At 41.1% G+C, this 19377-nt stretch overlaps 1 protein-coding gene across 9 annotated transcripts in view; it reads right to left on the bottom strand.

The window, feature by feature from the left end:
- The window catches only part of esrrg (estrogen related receptor gamma), a 161027-nt gene that overhangs the window by 32464 nt on the left and 109186 nt on the right, over window positions 1-19377 (bottom strand). For all 9 annotated transcript variants that reach the window (XM_012962574.3, XM_012962576.3, XM_031901422.1 and 6 more), the window contains 1 exon segment: window positions 16731-16892. In XM_012962574.3, the coding sequence (XP_012818028.1) occupies window positions 16731-16892 (162 nt within the window).

Here is a 19377-nt window from a genome sequence, read left to right as displayed (position 1 = left end):
AGCTTTAAATCATCCATTACCCAGGGCAGAATACTTTAAAGACAAATCAGTTCATAAATCTATAAATGATCATATTCCTTACCAAGAGGTGGAAACACCTTCACAACACAAGACCAAAGGCAACGACCTATCCAAGTGCAGAATACATCAGAAAAATCTGCACTTTGCAGAACATGGCAGATACCAAATATTTTCAAAAACATGAGACAAGATATTTCAAAATTCTCGTCGTAGCCTCCCTTTAATGTGTCTGACGTGATCTAGAGGTTTCTTCTTGAAACGCCGTAATATTTCTTGCTTTATGCCTTCCTGGCACCGATGAAAATGATGCCCCAATTAAGTCATTTATTTAAGTTTGGGTCGCGATAGGGACATAGGGGAAGTTAAAAAAATAAAAAATCCGATGTCCATTTGAAGCTTGTCTGTGAACTTTGCATGAACCGGCAGAAATAATGTAGTGTGATGACAAGCCAGTTATACCTTCCACTAAATTTGCTGTCTGGAATGAACTGAAATAGTGTTTGGTTTTGTGTAATTACGTCCATCTATCTTTATATTCCAGCGGCATATCGCAAATTGAAAATACTAAAAATTGACTGTTGGTTCTGATATTTAATGATTGCCAAAGACAAGGCCGTGATTTATTGGTTACTTTCCGATGTGACACATTTGCATCTTATTAGACGGAGATTACTATTGCTTGAAACGCGGACGCGGCCTGATCATGTCTGATGGATTGATTTGATTTGCAAATGTAATCAAACTAATAAGAGGGGAAAAATGAGCAATAATGCCTTGTTTTTTCAACTGGCAATCACTTCTCTGCCAACAAGCATGATATCCCTGAGTAAGCAGCCTCGACACCGTCTTTCTGTCTTCTTCAATAAACAAAAGGATGCAAAGAGCTTTGATAAGAGGATCCCAAACCTACTAGGGAAGCACATGAAGATTATAGCTTTTCCGCTGGTCCTGCCGCTGACGGGTTCCAATGACTGTAATATATGTGTCTCTGTTGCCTGCTCACTGTATTAACATCATTCATGCCTGAAGGGCTCTTCAATAGATTGTGAGCCTCTACAGCAATAATAAGGTCTGATCCTTGAGCACCGCCAGAAATGAGACTGTGATTTATTGTTGAATGTGCCACCAGCTATATACATGGCAAACATAACTGCGCATATTTATACATCAGTTCCTGCAGCTCGTTTATGAACATAGGTGCTAACTTGCACAAGTGCAGCTGCGGGTAGCAGCCAATCAGCAGTCAGGTTTGACAGTCTACCACTTGAAAGCAAAGACCTGATGGATTGATTTGGGCACCTATGTTCATAAATGATTCCTTCTGTATCTAGATCAGGAAGGTCCAAACTGTGCCCTTTGGCTTTTGAGGAATTGATGGATTTTGTACCTGAGCCATAACAACAGGGAGGCCTAGACTGTAAACTTCTCTACTAACTGCCACTTGGTACTTTTTAATGAGATAATGAAATAACTTGCCCCATTTAATGGTGCTTGATAAGGTCTTCAGGTATATAATCAGTATGCGGTGGTGTCACTTGTGTCACAAGACATAACTTTGCATTTTACATCAGGGGTAAATAATCCCCTGTATAATATGCTCCTACAATTTATACCCTGCTGTATATCCCTGAAAGTACAAAAACTTTGTTATTTTAAAAAATGGGGGCTACATTGGTTTCTGGGAACTGTAGTTCACTGAAAGCAATCATCTAATTGGTTACTATGACTTAATAGACCTAAACTAAGCCTTGCATCTGTTACTGTATTAACCCTTATATATATGGTTGTCATTCAATTTTTTTGCCAACAAATAGGGGTATCCCCTTGCCTGCCTGCAGAGCTGACAATTCTGCTGACGCTGTGTCCCAGCATGCCTGACTTTGTTAAATGGGTTAATTCTGCTGCAGCCTATCCTCTAGTATAATCCTCTAGTATGTGTAGGAGTGTAGGTAAATCCTCTCCAAAATTAGGTCAAGTCAGGGCAAATCTAAAGAAGCATCGTGTATACACTATTTCACACTTATTTATACACAATGCGGGTCTATAAAAATGGTTACAAGAAAGACTTTCTTTCTAGAGACGTGTAGGGTGCCTTGATTGAAGAGGCACCCTACAGCCAACTTAGTACTTAGGTTATAAGGAAATGGTTAAATCATGTGAGCAACGCATAAGCAGGTAACATTTACTAGTCTGCTATTTGAAGAAAATGTCTGATTGGTTCCTGTGGATTTCTAGACCTGGAGAAAATAAGCACCTATTATTACAATGTCTCCAATAACACTAAATAGCTTATTTGTTATCTGCTAGGGCTGAAGGCACAATGGAGCCAGCAACACCAGTGGGACCTGCTGCTTAGGGTGAACAATGAAGGACCACACAATGTCATTACTGATGTCATCTGGACTAAAGGTCCCCATACACGGGCCGATAGTAGCTGCCGATATCGGTCCTTTGGACCGATTCGGCAGCTAATCGGCCCGTGTGTGGGCACTCCCGACAGGCCTGCCCGACCAATCTCGATCGGGCAGGTTAGAAAATCTGGCCAAACGATCGAATTACCCTAAATTCCCCCGATATCGCCCACCCGTAGGTGGGGATATCGGGAGAAGATCCGCTCGCTTGGTGACATCGCCAAACGAGCAGATCTTATGGTGTATGGGGACCCTAAGAACATGGTTCAGGAGTGGCCATTATAGAATGTGGCTAAAGCAGAACATTTGGAGCAGCAAGTTGTAGCTCCACAGTATGCAAGATATCCAAGCACAAATGCACACACACAAGATTCCATTGAAAATACAGAATTTGAACTATTTAAACCAGGTCAAGATACCTGATAATGATTTGCGAAACGACTGACTTTAGAATAAAATGCTGACTTTCCTCGGTAAATTTCCTGGGTGACCCCGGCACTCTGTCTTTCCCTGACACGCACTATATACACTCGGGGGCACTGCGTGACCCTGGCAGAAACATGCTGACTGGCCACTAGCAGCTACTTTATCCGTGTAATTAATCCCTTTTTCCAATGTGGCTTAAGTGGGAGTGAAGACAACTATAAAGAAAAGGAGTCATTTTCAGGCTGGATTCTAAGAAGTCTCAAAGCACAGGTCTTTCCAAAAAGAATTGAGAATAAAATCTTAGATAGCCTGAATGTTTACTGTGCTATTGCATCCCATATAGTATATTTAATTCATGCAAAAAGCACCCAGTGCCTACTAACTATATTCTAGGGATGCACCAAACCTACTTTTTTGGGTTCGGCCAAACCTCTAAAGCCACCCTGATGGATTCTGCCGAATCCCTGAATCACCAAATGGTAGGGGAATTTCTTTTTCACTATATACAGATGAAGCCCGTCATGTTTTTGACATACCTACTGCATATGAAAGGCTTACAGCCATGATGAAGGCCAATAAAACATCTAACTTGGGTTCACCAACCACGTGCCCCCTTTCAAAGATGGCAGGACTCTTGCATGAAGAGCGGAACCAACTAACTAAGATACATCTTTCCCCAAGCAAAGAACATATAGCAGAACCGCAGCCGACAGATACCATTAACATTTCTTCTCACATAAAAATCTGTCTCCGAAGCAACCACCTGGCTTCCCTAAGCTGTTCGGCCAGCCCTGTCAACAAACATTTGTTAAGCCTACAGCATATGCTAGCTGCTGTCTGTTCCTTGCATTATTACCTAGATTGTGTGGTGGCAATGTTCTGCAAATGAGCATGCCTCTCTACATGTGTTTCACATTAAATGCTACATTTCCAGCCCCCCCCCCCACCCCCCGGGAGATTCGATTTGCTTCCTAACACAAAGTTATCTGCTACCTTTCTCACAAATAGGGAGAGGAGCACTATTCATGCTTAGGCAAGAGACCTATCTGTGCATTATATATCTGTACAGGGATTGGCCTTGCAGACATTTGCCACTATTGACAATTATTGCCATTATTGACACAATTGACAAAATGACTCCCAGATCATGACCAAAGAGCCACTCCGGGCCAACAGTTCTAGGTGTATAGACTAGATGAGGGGGCATAAAATATTGTGCTGTGAAGCCCAGTAACTTATAGAGACAATGGTTAGACACAAGATATATTTAATTGCTTGTTTCTTCTGAAATGGAGAGTAACCTGGGCATCTCAGTCATTCCTATTAGTAGTCCAACAGCAGCTGTAGGCCACCAGGGTGGACACCTCTAGCAAGAGAGGTTTTTAGGTTAGAACTACAGGTATGGGATCCCTTATCTGGAAACCCGTTATCCAGAAAGTTCCAAATTACAGAAAGGCCATCTCCCATAGACTCCATTATAAGCAAATAATTCTAAGTTTTAAAAAGTATTTCCTTTCCTTTTTCTTATTGGGGGCAGAACAGCCCTATTGGGTTTATTTAATGGTTAAATGATTCCCTTTTCTCTGTAATAATAAAACAGTACCTGTACTTGATCCCAACTAAGATATTATTACCCCTTATTGGGGGCAGAACAGCCCTATTGGGTTTATTTAATGGTTAAATGATTCCCTTTTCTCTGTAATAATAAAACAGTACCTGTACTTGATCCCAACTAAGATATAATTACCCCTTATTGGGGGCAGAACAGCCCTATTGGGTTTATTTAATGGTTAAATGATTCCCTTTTCTCTGTAATAATAAAACAGTACCTGTACTTGATCCCAACTAAGATATAATTACCCCTTATTGGGGGCAGAACTGTCCTATTGGGTTTATTTAATGGTTAAATGATTCCCTTTTCTCTGTAATAATAACACAGTACCTGTACTTGATCCCAACTAAGATATAATTACCCCTTATTGGGGGCAGAACAGCCCTATTGGGTTTATTTAATGGTTAAATGATTCCCTTTTCTCTGTAATAATAACACAGTACCTGTACTTGATCCCAACTAAGATATAATTACCCCTTATTGGGGGTAGAACAGCCCTATTGGGGTTATTTAATGGTTAAATGATTCCCTTTTCTCTGTAATAATAAAACAGTACCTGTACTTGATCCCAACTAAGATATAATTACCCCTTATTGGGGGCAGAACAGCCCTATTGGGTTTATTTCATGGTTAAATGATTCCCTTTTCTCTGTAATAATAAAACAGTACCTGTACTTGATCCCAACTAAGATATAATTACCCCTTATTGGGGGCACAACAGCCCTATTTGGTTTATTCAATGTTTGAAATATTTTTAGCTTAAGTTATGGAGATCCAAATTACGGAAAGATCCCTTATCCAGAAAACCCCAGGTCCCGAGCATTCTGGATAACAGGTCCCATACCTGTACCATCATCTCCTACTTTATTTATATTGATCTGATTTTTTACTCTACAGAGAATGAATTCTAGTTGCCTAAAGGGTCAGTTTCAAAAGGAATAAATGTACCTATCATTACAGTTTTGGACCCTAGTTGGAAACTAGAGGAAACCTATTAAATAATTGGAAAGTAATATTATTATAAATGAATTGCCCTATGTTCTACATACACGCCACCCGCCAAAGGTGCCTGCTGTGCAATTTATGTTTTTTCGGTTCCCTCGCATGTTTGTTACTGTTTCCACTTGAATGTCAAAGTCAATTTGGTGCATTGCACTTTGCTGAATAAATCAGAGGTGAGTTCCTTGCTACAAGTGAAAATTTGATTTGCTAAAAGGAGCTTCAGGCGACTATTAATCAATATCTGTAGAGTGTCAGATCCAAGGAGATGACAGACATTCTATCACTGGGAGACTGTCTGGGAGAGATAAAGGGATGGTCAATGAGGTGAATATGATGGGACTTGGGGGTCCCATTTTGTGACAGGAAACAGCTAACGGTTCCTAAAGGGGACCCTGTTATGCCCCTTTATATTAGGTGACAAGAGTTTGACTGTTGACTCAATTAGGATAAAGAAAAAATATCTTGTAATAAGTAGAAACAAGAAGAAAATAAAGCTAATTGCACAGTTGCCATTTTCTTCACTAGCGGAAAAATGCAGGAGGAGGGATACATCCTAATAACGCCCAAGTCTGACGCCAGAGCCATTTAGATAGACTTGAGTTATAATGAGGTTCAATGTATAGCTTATCTATGGGATAATGTAAATAAAAAGTACAAATGAAAGCTTGCACTAGGTCTATTAACCCAAAGCAGGGGTCCCCAACCTTTCTTACTCGTGAGCCACAGTCAAATGTAGAAAGACTTGGAGAGCAACACAGCACCATAAAAGTTAATGGAGGTGCTAAATAAGAACTGTGATTAGGGGCCTCTTTGCACCCTATCAGCTTACAGGGGCTTTATTGGTAGTAAATCCTGTTTTTTTTCCACCAAATCTTGCCCCCAAGTCAGGAACTCAAAAATAACTCCCTGCTTTGAGGCCACTTGGGGCAACATCCAATGGGTTGGGGAGCAACATGCTGCTCACGAGCCACTGGTTGGGGATCACTGACCCAAACCAACCAACCATTAGGAGAATTTGCTTGCTGGAGAGCAAACATCCGCTATAGGGTAAAAAACCTGGGCAAACTTTGAGAGTTTCCCTACTATCATACTACCCTACATATGTCCGTGTCAATAGGCGTAAACACAATACATCAAGCCAGAAGACTTACCAATTGGCGCAATAAGACAATGTTTGGAGGCAAAACCTGTCACGTCAATACAATTTTGGACCCAAAGAAACAGTGGCTAATATGCAAACACAACGGATTGCGACTGTGCAGTTGTTAAATCTACTGAAGTAGAGAAACTGGCCCACTTTTTACTGGATTTATTTCAATTAATGTCGCACAACTACTTTTCCCCTTAATTCGTACAAGAGAAAGCTGATTTCGGGAGGCGAGTTAGTACTTTTTGAAGCATGGAGGCATTCCATTCAGTTCCTTTATCTTCCTGTTAGGCACATCTTTAAGAGCTTAATGTTTCCTGCCTCTATTTAAGACAAGGGGACATTGCACATTTCTCTGAATGTCAATTAGACACTTACATTACAGGGATGTTGCTAAAGTCATTCCAAAATTGTGATCTGGTCTCAAGGAAATCATCCTCTACTCTAAAGAACATCATATTTCATTAAAAGCAGGAACGCATTTTTTTGTAACCCTTTGCATGCATTCTTTTGGCTTTTTGGATAATATTTGGTTCTGTCAGTCTCACTACAGGTATAGGACCCGTTATCCAGAATGCTCGGGACCAAGGGTATTCCGAGTCTTTCCGTAATTTGGATCTCCATACCTTAAGTCTACTAAAAAAATCAATAAAACATTAATTAAACCCAATAGGATTGTTTTGCATCCAATAAGGATTATTTATATCTTAGTTGGGATCAATTACAAGGTAGTCTTATTCTCTTATTAAAAGAAAATCAGTTTTAAAATTCTGAATTATTTGATTAAAATGGAGTCTATGGGAGACAGGTTTTCCGAAATTCGGAGCTTTCTGGATAATGGGTTTCCAGATAAGGGATCCCATACCTGTATATATATATGGTGCATGGACACTCATTAGTTCCCTAGTCATATTGCTCTAATCTGCTTGGTTAGCCCAAAGCAGTTAATACACTGAAAGATCTTTCCTCGATATACCCTTGAGGTGGGTGATATCAAATTAATACGATCGTTCGGACCTAGAACAACTGGATCACATAGATAGGATCCAGGTCATAGGGGTGAAGACCACACCAACAAGCCATTCACTCCTTGGACCAATAGGATTTTTAATCCTGCTCCAGATATTGGTCGGACAAGTCCACCTGAGGGCCCCATACATGGGCTGATAAGCTACCGACTATGACTGTTGGCAACTTTTATTGGCCCATGTTTAGCGGCCTTAATAGTTATTTAGTCGAAGTGGGGTCTTCCAATGGCATCCAAGTCTTGCCCGATCCCCTTTCAAAGGCACCAAGGAATGACTATAAGCTATAGTCAAGCAACATTAGGGCTGTATTCTTGCAGCATTACAACGTTTGCCTAGCTCTCCAAGGCCTCGCCATTTAAATAAACCCTCCAATGGCGCCATACGATGGAACAACTAAATAACAGTATGCCCTCTGTTCTGACTTTGATTACAGTGTGATATCATGAAGGCAAAATGATCATTTCCTTCAGCAAGATGGCTGCCATAGTGCTAATGAGCAGCGGTCTCACTTGTGGCATCTCTTACATCCATAAATGAGTTTTTGGTCATCTAGACAACTAGAGAGTGCAGTTGGTTTAGATCCCCTTTATAAAGAATGTGATAGGAACTCTAAAGGCAATTCATAACAGGTACAAGCCCCTGTGGTTTATTAAGCTGAACAAAAATCCAACAATGTTTCAGGGACATGCCCCTTCGTCGATACCTGAAACATTGTTGAATTTTTGGATTGCATTTAGAGTGTTGGTGCCATTTATGGAAAAGTATCTGTTTTATCTGCCTGGGATAATGTATTTCTCCCAGCATATCAGCCTTCCTCAACTATGTGATACAACTTTGGAATTAAAGCTATGTGCGTCTTTAATACGATACAGTAGCCCCTAGATCATGTAGCGCCAAGTTGTGACTTCCTACCATACAACACATTATCCCTGTGCCAGGGTACCATGCTTTTCAGTGGTATGCGCTTCCCTCAGCCCTCCAGTCTCCAGGTCCCCTGCTGCTTTTATGTATAGGAATGCAAGGCATAGTCTCCAAGAACCAAAAGTGAAATGTAGTGTCTGCTTTGTTAGATTCTTCCTCGTCCCTATCGTGTCCCCGCAGCTACATGGAGATAAATTAAAGGGAACACATAGTAACATAGTACATAGTAACATAATAAGTTGAAAAAAGACTTACGTCCATCACGTTCAACCATAATGCCTATATATAACCTGCCTAACTACTAGTTGATCCAGAGGAAGGCAAAAAACCCCATCTGAAGCCTCTCTAATTTGCCTCAGAGGAGGAAAAAATTCTTTCCTAACTCCAAGATGGCAATCGGACCAGTCCCTAGGGCAACTAGTACTAAGAGCTATCTCCCATAACCCTGTATTCCCTCACTTGCTAAACAGCCATCCAACCCCTTCTTAAAGCTATATAATGTATCAGCCAGCACGACTGATTCGCGGAGGGAATCCCACAACTTCACAGCTCTCACAGTAACAAACCCATTCCGACAATGACATGACAATGTTGACTTAAGGTCCCCATACACGCTGAGATTCTCTTCACCCGATATCCACACCTACGGGGGGGATATAGGGGAGCATGTAGGTAAAAAAAAATAATTTGAACGTTTGGCCCTGGGGCCAAACGATCAAATGATATTGGCGGCAATGGGCCAACGAGCCGATGTGGTCCCCGATCCGACTGAATTTTCTAACCTGGTTGATCGATATCTGCCCAATTTCAGGCCAGATATCGGTCGGGCAGGCCCCTCGTTTCTGCCCCTACATGAGCCGATAAGCTGCCGAATCGGTCCAAGGGACCCATATCGGCAGCTACAATCGGCCCGTGTATGGGGACCTTTATGAAACAATAAGGAAACCATATGAAAAGTGACAAAGCTCAATATAAACTAGTTAACAGGAGGATGTGGAATTGGGAGAGGTACTAGTTTTATATAGTCTTATATAGTTGTACAATATACAATCAATGTTGCAACAGTGGTAATGCCTCGGAGCTGAGGGCACAACAAAAAAAAAGGAGCAATAGATATGTTCCCTGGCTGGTAATCTCCTTATCCCATCCTCTGACACTGCCGCCAATACCCTAAAGTCCCTTCTCGCTAAGGCGAGACCACAATGGGCAGGGAGTGTGGAAGGGGGCCGCCATATCTACATAAAAGAGATTAGAGGCGACAGCGTTCCATTTTACAGCTCAATCATATTGTGTTAGCGTGCGCTTATCCGAGCGCGGACAAAATTGAAAGAGAAATAAAAAAGACTCGGGCAGATAGGGAGCAGGAAAGCGAGGCATGAGCAATTTCCAGGCGTAGAAAAGAATGCTAATGGCCGGGGTGCTGTCATTCTTAGGAAGGGCTATTAGGGCCAACATCATCTGTTCTTATGCCCTTACGCTTCTCTAACTAAAGTCAAGCATTTCCCTAATGCCATTGTGATCGGTCCCCATCCCCTAGATAAGCCGCCATCATGCCTCACAACAAAATACCTTCCATTTATTTGATTTATAAATCTTACTAGGCTAATTCTATTTGCTGATAAAGGCCACTAGATATGTATTTTGCTCTCCCTTTGGATTGGAAAAAGACAAAAGAAACTGTAACGCACCGGCCCCTTGGCATACACCTGATTTTATCCACCTTTTAACTTCAACCAAAGGGGGGAGAAATAGGGACCACCAAACCCAGGCTGCTATTACTGCGCATAGTCAATGGTCTTTACGTGCGGGAAATGATTGGGGGGATTTAACACTTTGTGTGCTGGTCTGAGTGGACGTGTCATCATACAGTTTATAAGCCAATATGGCAGTTTAGGGATAAGTATAAGGAGGGGTAATAACACAATTGTTGGGGTTGGGCAGCTGGTAAAAGGAACTACAGGGTTGATAGATAGATAGCTAGATAGATAGATGATAGATCGATAGATAGATAGATAGATAGGTAGATAGATGATAGATAGATAGATAGATAGATAGATGATAGATAGATAGATAGATAGATAGATAGATGATAGATAGATAGATAGATAGATAGATAGATAGATAGATGATAGATAGATAGATAGATAGATAGATAGATAATAGATAGATAGAGACAGACAGCAAAACAGATTTATATAGATAGACAGACAGATAATAAGGCAAAGATTGATAGATAGACAGACAGACAGACAGACAGACAGATAGATAGATAGATAGATAGATAGATAAAGAAAGATAGGCAGACAGACAGACAGGCAAACAGATAGATATAGATAGTAGGGATGCACCAAATCCAGGTTTCAGCTCGAATCCACGTTCCTGGCCGAACCAAATCGAACCCTTAAAATCACGTGAGTTTTTGTCACATAAACACAGAAGTTAGGATTCGCATTCGGTTCGGTATTCGGCCGAATCTTTCATGAAGGAAAAGAAAAGGAAAGAAAATAGTGGATTTGGTTCATCCCTTATAGATAAAAAGATAGATAGCTAGATAGATAGATAGATAGATGATAGATAGACAGACAGACAGAAAAGAAGATATATATATAGATAGACAGACAGGTAGATAGATAGATAGATAGATTCTAATTGGCTCACAGTATAATATGTTACCTTAAGAAAGTCTCCCTGTCAAACTATCTATTGATTTATCTCGCAAGCAAAAACAGAAAAGTATATACAGTATATATATATATATATAAACATATGGATTTTTTCAGCACAGAATGGTACAGTTGAGATTAATGATTTACCCATGGCCAGTGATTGTTTTACTAACTTAATTACTAGATTTTCACACTTTGCCCAGAATTTTGACTTCTGTCAAGTATTTAACCCTTCCGACTGTGTTTATTTAGGGCTCCGGGGTACATCTCTGTGTTGTCAATCACTGGCCCCCTCTTTGTTCGCCCAGTTCAACCAAGCATCTCCGTCACTCACAGACAGGCTGGAATCTCGGAGACACAGGCCCATCAGATCTGCCCTTTAGCATGTCAAGCCCCTTCTGCAATTTGATTTTTGTCATCTGCGGCTAAATAGTGCAAAGCACAGATTATATCAGTGACCTTCCCTTATCGAAAAGCACAGAAAAGGATTGTTCTCTTTTTCTATTTAGTCTCTTAACATAAATGGGGTCAAATGTGCCATAGCCGTTTCCAAGGCTACCCATGGATAGCAGAATTTGCTTTTTTTTCCTTTCTCTTTAGTCAACTTAGACATCCATGGACACTAAATGTTTTGTGAGGCAAGCATATTCTGTAGCAGAACCTTCCGGAAGGAAATATTTACTTTTAGAGAGAGTCTTTGACCTGGGGTCCCAGACTCTAAATGTGCCTTTACCTGGATATATCCTTGGCTAATGACTGACAATCCCATTGGGGTGCATATATATACTGTATATTTTTTTTATTTAAATTAATATTTAATCTGGTATCTTTTGCTATTGTAGTGTAGTTTACTAAAACCTAAAGAGTTGTTTTTCTGATGCCCCTAAAGCCTAGTCTGGATAAGAACTACTCAGTAGCTAAAGGTGGCCATACATGAAGGGAGATAGCTTATGGGTTTGGCTGATATAACGGCTGATTTATGGATATAGACAAGTTGTCAGTAGCAGCCAGTCAGGTCTTCACTTTCATTTTCCAGTTTAGTAGACTGTTCATAACTAATTGCTGGTTAGTGGGGGTAACTGCAACTATGGTTGTAATTCAGACCAATTGGGTGATCTTTTAGATCCTTACAAGTGGGCTCTTTGGAGGCAGATCCTCCTGTCATCCAATCACACATGGGTAAATATCCAACCAGATGATTCTATCAGGCATCAGTAGACCCTACTACCTTCTTTATAGGCAGATAACCAAAACTAATTAAATTGTTAACATTTATGATGTCAAATGGGCATCTTCTTCACCTTTGTATTATAGAAAACTGCCCCTGAAATGTGTGGCATTACTGATACAGGCCAGGGATTTTAGTGCTAAAACATTTCACATTGTGTAGAGTAAGTGTTGTATGATGCCAGGGTTAAACTTGGTAAAACCACTTATACCGTTGACTGTTTGGTCACCTTTGGGTGAATTTGCATTGTATTGTAGGTGGTGTATTTAAGAGCTGGGATCCTAAACTTTTTTTACTGGTGGGCCATAATAAAAAGTAATAATTGTTGGTGAGCCACAATCAGATGTAAAAAGTGTTGGGGAGCCACACAAGCATGAAAAAAGTTCCTTGGGGATGGCAAATAAGAGCTGTGATTGGCTATTTGGTAGCCCCATGGGGACTGCTGGCCTACAGGAGGCTCTGCTTGGGGTAAAACTGTGTCTCTGGGCTTCCAAAACTTGTCTCCAAGCCAGAAATGTAAAAATGGCGCCTACTTTGAGACCACTGGGAGCAACATGTTGCTTACTAACCACTTGTTGGGGATCACTGTTTTAGAGTTAGGGTTTAGGCTGAAGGATGATGGGGTTTCTTATAAGGAGTCAATACTGGTACATTCCACAGCAGAAGCAATCTGGGTTACCATAAGAAACTTTGGAAAATTTGATTGTAAGTTCTGCTAGGACAGAGACAGGTCTGGGTAAGTAAATATTTTTTACTAAACCCCATTAAAATATTAAATGTTCCACTATTTATGCGTTGAGAGTGGAGAACCCACGACCACCTTGATGGTCACTATATGTGATTTTGTGGTTCTTTTTTCCACATTTCCTGGAAGCACCAGTATTAATGTCCATAGAGAAACATCTCATCTGTATCCGCAGATATTTATAAAGTTCTATACTGAGTGGAAAAACAGGCACCTCCCTTGCCTTGGCGGCCCAGTGTCCAATCCTCCGACGCCTGCCTTTTAAATAAAAGCATTGTGACCAAGCGAAACCGCCTAATGGATTTCTGTGCACACAAGCCAGGGAAGCTGATTTCGACCCGTTCCACTAGCTGCCTTGTTTGTGCCATTTTACATCAGAACTAATCAAAGTAAAAGCAGATTCTGGACTTCCGCTGTGTGTGTGACTTCTAACATTATTGTTCCATTTAAATTTGCCCGGCGGAGCTGCCTTGCAAAGATAAAAGCAGAATAAAATAATACACTCACCTATTTAACCAGCTTTGACTTAATTCGGGGCGCTTTATTAGAAAGCGGCGTCGGTGGAAAAAAAAGTAGCCGGGGTGGTATAATACAGAGTGATGTTTAAATTAGTTTACAATTTGCTTGGGCTCATATAGTTCTAGCTCTGAACAAAGCCATTCAGAAATGTCAGCTGCGCTCCTAACCACTGTAACAAATTGTTGTCTGAACGCTGCACACCTAATGACTTCAAATTAGCTCCACTGCGATATTGCCTGACAGTTCGTTACGACTCTTAGCAACATAGCCGGCGTATCATGACCAATAAATTGGTTTCAGTTGGGGCTGGGAAAGGGACCTCCATCAATTTGATTAAAGAAATTATTGTAGCATTCAAAGCATAAAGACAAAGTAGTTTAGGGAAAAAAGACAGAAGTTAACCACAGCTGAAACACATTGATTTTACTATCAAATGCACTCCTAACATCTGAATTGTATTTGGTTATGAGTCGGAATATTATACTTGCACTAGGCACATTGCTTGCCTTATGCCAGGGATGGGAGCAATTCAGCAGCACCTGTAAATGTGGCCATACATGGTAAGATTTGCTCGTTAGGCGAGGGCGAGAGCAAATCTTTCCCCTGATATGCCCAGGGTGGGCGATATTGTGCTATTGTGATTGTTTGCCCCCTAGGGTCAAACAATTAAGGACATATTAAAAGTCAGGGTGAGGACTGTATCTATGTGGTCCTCAATCCAACAGAAAATCAAGGCTGACTGACATCTGGCCAATTTTTGGGGAGGCCCGTCCCTCCCCCCCCCATAGAAGGCCAAATCAGTCTATAGGACCCAAGTCCACAGCTCAAATCTTCCCATAAGATGTAGGTTTCTCATAGCTGTGTTAAGATGTTGAACTACAATCTTTCGGGGTGAGGACCATATCTATAAGCCAATGTGGTCCTCGATCCAATAGAAAATCAAGGCTGACCGATTGACATCTGGCCAGTTTTTGGGGAGGCCTGTCCCCCCCCCCCAAAGAAGGCCAAATCAGTCTATAGGACCCAAGTCCACAGCTTAAATCTTCCCATAAGATGTAGGTTTCCCATAGTTGTGTTAAGGTCTTTCCAATCAAAATTGAAGAGGAAGCCCAGAGCGTTGCTGCCTATAAAACATTCCCATGCCAACCACTGTCCACAGACCCCAAGAACACAGGGACTGAGGCAGTGGCGGAACTACTAGGCACTGGATCCCCCCCCCTTCCCAGCGCTCATTGTAACCCCTAACTGCCCCCCCCCTCTGACTGCCGGCTAGTGTGCCTCACTCCCAGCCAATTGCTCTCAGGTAGAACAGCAGCCAAGGAGGGGGGATCTCTATATAGTTATAGAGGATATAGACACAGTGGTCTTGGTTGTCCCCTGGGCTTCCTCTATAATTACGCCACTAGACTGAGGTGTATTGACTCCCTGTTAAAGTCAACCGAGACCGCAAATACACTTCATTTTGGAAAATTGCATTCTATGCTTTATGTTTAACGAGGAAGTGTATAAAAGTTTCCATTTGCTTAATTAAAGTGCAAGTAGAACCCGTTTATCAATAGAGCTTGCATTCGCTTTGTATTTTGTTTTAAATGCCCAGTAAAACATATTGGCCTGTTATTCTGCATAAAGGGATTTTGTTCAGCCGCCCATTTCCATTTATTTATGAGTAAGAGAACGGTGGCTTTCACGAGATAACCCTATTTAACAATTTGCTCAAGGCTTTTAGGGTTAAAGGTTATGCTTTCCCTGAAGGTTTTTATTTAGGCTGCCCCAAAATTGTAGAGATTTAGATTAGATATTATATAAAGGGCTGCAGAGAAAGGGAAGGAGGTGGCAATGAGGAACAGGCAAAGATGGTAGGAAATAAGTAATATGGATGGCAGATATATTCTATATGTGCCATTGAGTAAATTAAGATACTTGAAGCCCAGGGTTAAAGGGTAAGTAAACCCTGCTGTGCTGCACTGCTCAGCCAAACGTTACTCAGAAATAATAATCCCAGAATAATGTAACATATAATGAAGGTTGAGGCATTCTGGGAGCTGTAGTCCAGCAACATCAGGGTTGTATTCTTAAAAGAATATTCCACAATAAAACTTTTCCCCAAGTCTCCACAGTCAACGGCTACTTTAAAATGCAAAAAGATCCTCCAATGAGAATCCCAGCTGATCTGTGTAAATCTGGCTCCATGTTCTTGGAGTTGGGAGCAATAAGAACAGTTTCCCAGCACTGAACAAGTCTGTCCCTTTATCCCCATGTCTGATTCCTGTGCCATATAATAAAGGGAAAAATGACATAATTATGTCTATATGTAAGATAACAGGAATATAGTGCTGGGAATCAGCATTCTCATTGGTCACTTCTTTTGCATTTATAATTAAGGTTTTTATCAGTAGAATTCTCATTGGTGAATTTTATTACATCTATAATTAGTGTTTTTACCAACTTCTATAGCAAAACTAGGGGGCGCAGTGGGGCAGCATCATGGCTGGGTTGAATTGTTCTATTTTGTCTGCCGAGATATAAGCCGTATTTGTTTTATGTATCAGGAATGGCGTATATATCTCATTGCGTAAGAATGGAGCTTGTTTCACGCCATCTACAATCCTGTGTGCGTTCGTATGGTATTTATGATATCCTTGGTCATGGAGAGAGATGGAGATATTTTCTGTAAAGCAACTCGCTTCCCACAAATCCCAATAAACCTTTTATTTCTCCGACTCCCTCGTGATTGCTTTAGAGGAGTGGAGTGGTGGAGGTGACAGATTTGCGGCAGAGGAGAACGCGCTGAGATATTTTGTGGAGCTTTTTATTCTTTGTTTTTTTTCGTCAGTTCATTTCTATGAAATAAAATCTGATGAATTGTGGTGGTTTGCGGAATAACTAGAACTTATACTACTGTATTTTCATCTATGCTCCATAGTAGTAAGGGTTGAGGGGTTGCATCATTTTTAAATCCCACCGTAGAATGGGGCAATGGGTTCGATGTAGGTAAGGTCCTTACCTGGAATATGTTTGGCCCAACCAATGATTACAACCAATTCTCGGTCCGCCAGGTCGCAAAGTGTAGTGAGGGCCTTGATATCACTGTCGGGGACAGTAGGGTCGGGCATAGCATAGATCTTCTCTGGTTCGGCCACCAGCAAATGGGAGACAATCTTGTTATCTAAAACAAAAGTAGACAAAAGTGGTGAACAATTAGTAGCAGAATAATTTGCAAATCTATACAGCACATACCCACTTTATATTAAAATACTTATATCAAACAATGACATCTACGCGGTTCATGGGGCAGGCTGGGATCATTAAAGGGGAACTTTACCCCTATTTACCCCTACATATACCTATTGCTGTAATCTGTAAAAAAAAAAAAAAACAAAGCTGCGAAACAGTTCTTCTCTTTCTGCATCATTAGAAATCCTGGCAGGGGAGGAGGGACTAAAACATTGCAAACTGTAACAACTTCTCCCCAGCTTACAGACAGCATGCAGGAACATAGGGAACGTTACCCCTATTTACCCCTACATATACCTATTACTGTAATCTGTAAAAAAAAAAACAAAGCTGCGAAACTGTTCTTCTCTTTCTGCATTATTAGAAATCCTGGCAGGGGAGGAGGGACTAAAACATTGCAAATTGTAACAGCCCCAGCTTACAGACAGCATGCAGGAACTACATAACCCACAATGCATTGCACTGTGATGTTCCTTTCCAGCAGGACATTGTGGGTATGGGAGGATGCAGGCTGAGGACAGGTGACTACTGTTACATTTTATTTGAGTCACAAAGTAGCCAGCCAAATCAGAAGGGGGACAGGGGGCGGGGCTTATGGAACTGTTCCAAACCATATTATTACATTAAACATCATGAAAAGACCTATTGCAAAGTTTCTGCTTAGTTTGTGTGTGGGTGGAGTTCCCCTTTAAAAGTCCCTGGACTTTCCACTGGACTTCTGTTCTGCTTGGTTGATGGGTACTAGAGAAGAAATGTTGGCCCATTACAAAGGTCATTCCTTACTTCTTTCAGATATACCCAGTTAAGCTGGATATAAATGTATCTAAATGGTAGAAGGTTCTCAATATTTAGGGAAAAAACTTGCATTACTGACGGTGTCCCATTCAATGCCCTGGCAAGATAATATGTAATTGCTAAAACTGCTTTTTCAGATGGCAAACGTAGAAACTCTATAACCAAACATTGGACGATAACGATGCTTTTAATAAATGTCTGAAATTAAACTAAAGAAATCACCCAATGGTTGGTGAGCAATTTCACTAGGCACTATATATGTAGACAGTAGAGCAGATAATGAGGTGGAACCTACAACCCCCAATAAATCCTCATTAACTAGACAGGGCAGAAGACAATGCAATAATTAGGGAGCTCAAAAAGATGATTTGGAACATTTATCGTTAAGTTGAGCTTAAAATAAACCAAATTCCTGCTGTAGGGGCCCCACTAGATGCAATAGGACTTCTGCCTACAAGTACAAATACTCTGCCTTCCAGCATTAGAACGTAGGCTTTCCTTCCCCCTTTTTTTTCTATTCTAAGCTTCTTTTAAAAAGAAAACTTTAAATAGCCCCCAGCATTCAGCGTTTATTTTAATTACAATAAAATCAATATAATCAACCAGATAATTAGCCCATGAATAGAGATGAACTACATAGCAGTGCATTTCTCCAAAGTGCTTGATAAAGGGGGGAAAATAGATGCACCGCGCTGCTGAAATAAGATTATGTTCTCTGGGGCTTGGAAACGAGTTGCTGAAAGTCTCATTTTCTGTGCGATTCTGTATTAATTGAGAGGAGCTTTAAAGGACCATGACAACTTCCTTTTTACTTTACTGCTACAGAGCAGTTTCCAAACTATGGGGCCCTTGAGTGACCAAAATAGTGGAAAGAGTATTGGTCATGAAGACCGGAAGAATGCTTATTTATGGCCTTGGATATCAATGGAACTATAGAAGAGTGAGTGATTCTAGCTGCCGGTATCGGTCCCTAATCGGCTCATGTATGGCGCTACCGACGGGCCTGCCCGACCGATATCTGGCCTCAAATCGGGCAGATATCGATCGGGCAGGTTAAAAAATCTAGTCAGATCGGGGACCACATCGGCTCGTTGATGCGGTCCCCGAACCGACTTTGCCTATACCCATTGTTATAATTCGATCATTTGCCCCAGGGCCTACACGTTCTCCGATATCGCCCACGCGTAGGTGGAGATATCGGGTGAAGATCCGCTCGCTTGGCGACCTCGCCAAGCGAGCAAATCTTGACGTGTATGGGGACCTTAAGCCAAAGTCACCTGTGATGTAGTAACCAATCAGATATTTGCTTTTGTTTTCTAACTTGTAAGTGACTGTTAAAATCTAATTGCTGATTGGTTGGCTTACACACTATAATAAATATGCCCCTAAATGTTTGGCTGCAAAGGAAGGAAGGGGGGTAAGAAACCTGAAAACCTCTGCTATAGAGCTACCTATTGACCATATAAGAAGGAACCTTCCACCATGTACGGTAATAAGCTGTAGGGAAAAATATGATAAAAATGGATGTGAAGGTGTTGTCCTCTACCAAACACAATGCAACAAAGATACATTCATATCTACACTCCCCCAAATACTGCCAGGGTTCTACAGTAACTGGTTGG

This window comes from Xenopus tropicalis, chromosome 5 (assembly GCF_000004195.4).
Source record: "Xenopus tropicalis strain Nigerian chromosome 5, UCB_Xtro_10.0, whole genome shotgun sequence".
NCBI lineage: Eukaryota > Metazoa > Chordata > Amphibia > Anura > Pipidae > Xenopus > Xenopus tropicalis.
This window is presented reverse-complemented; position numbering and strand designations above follow the sequence as displayed.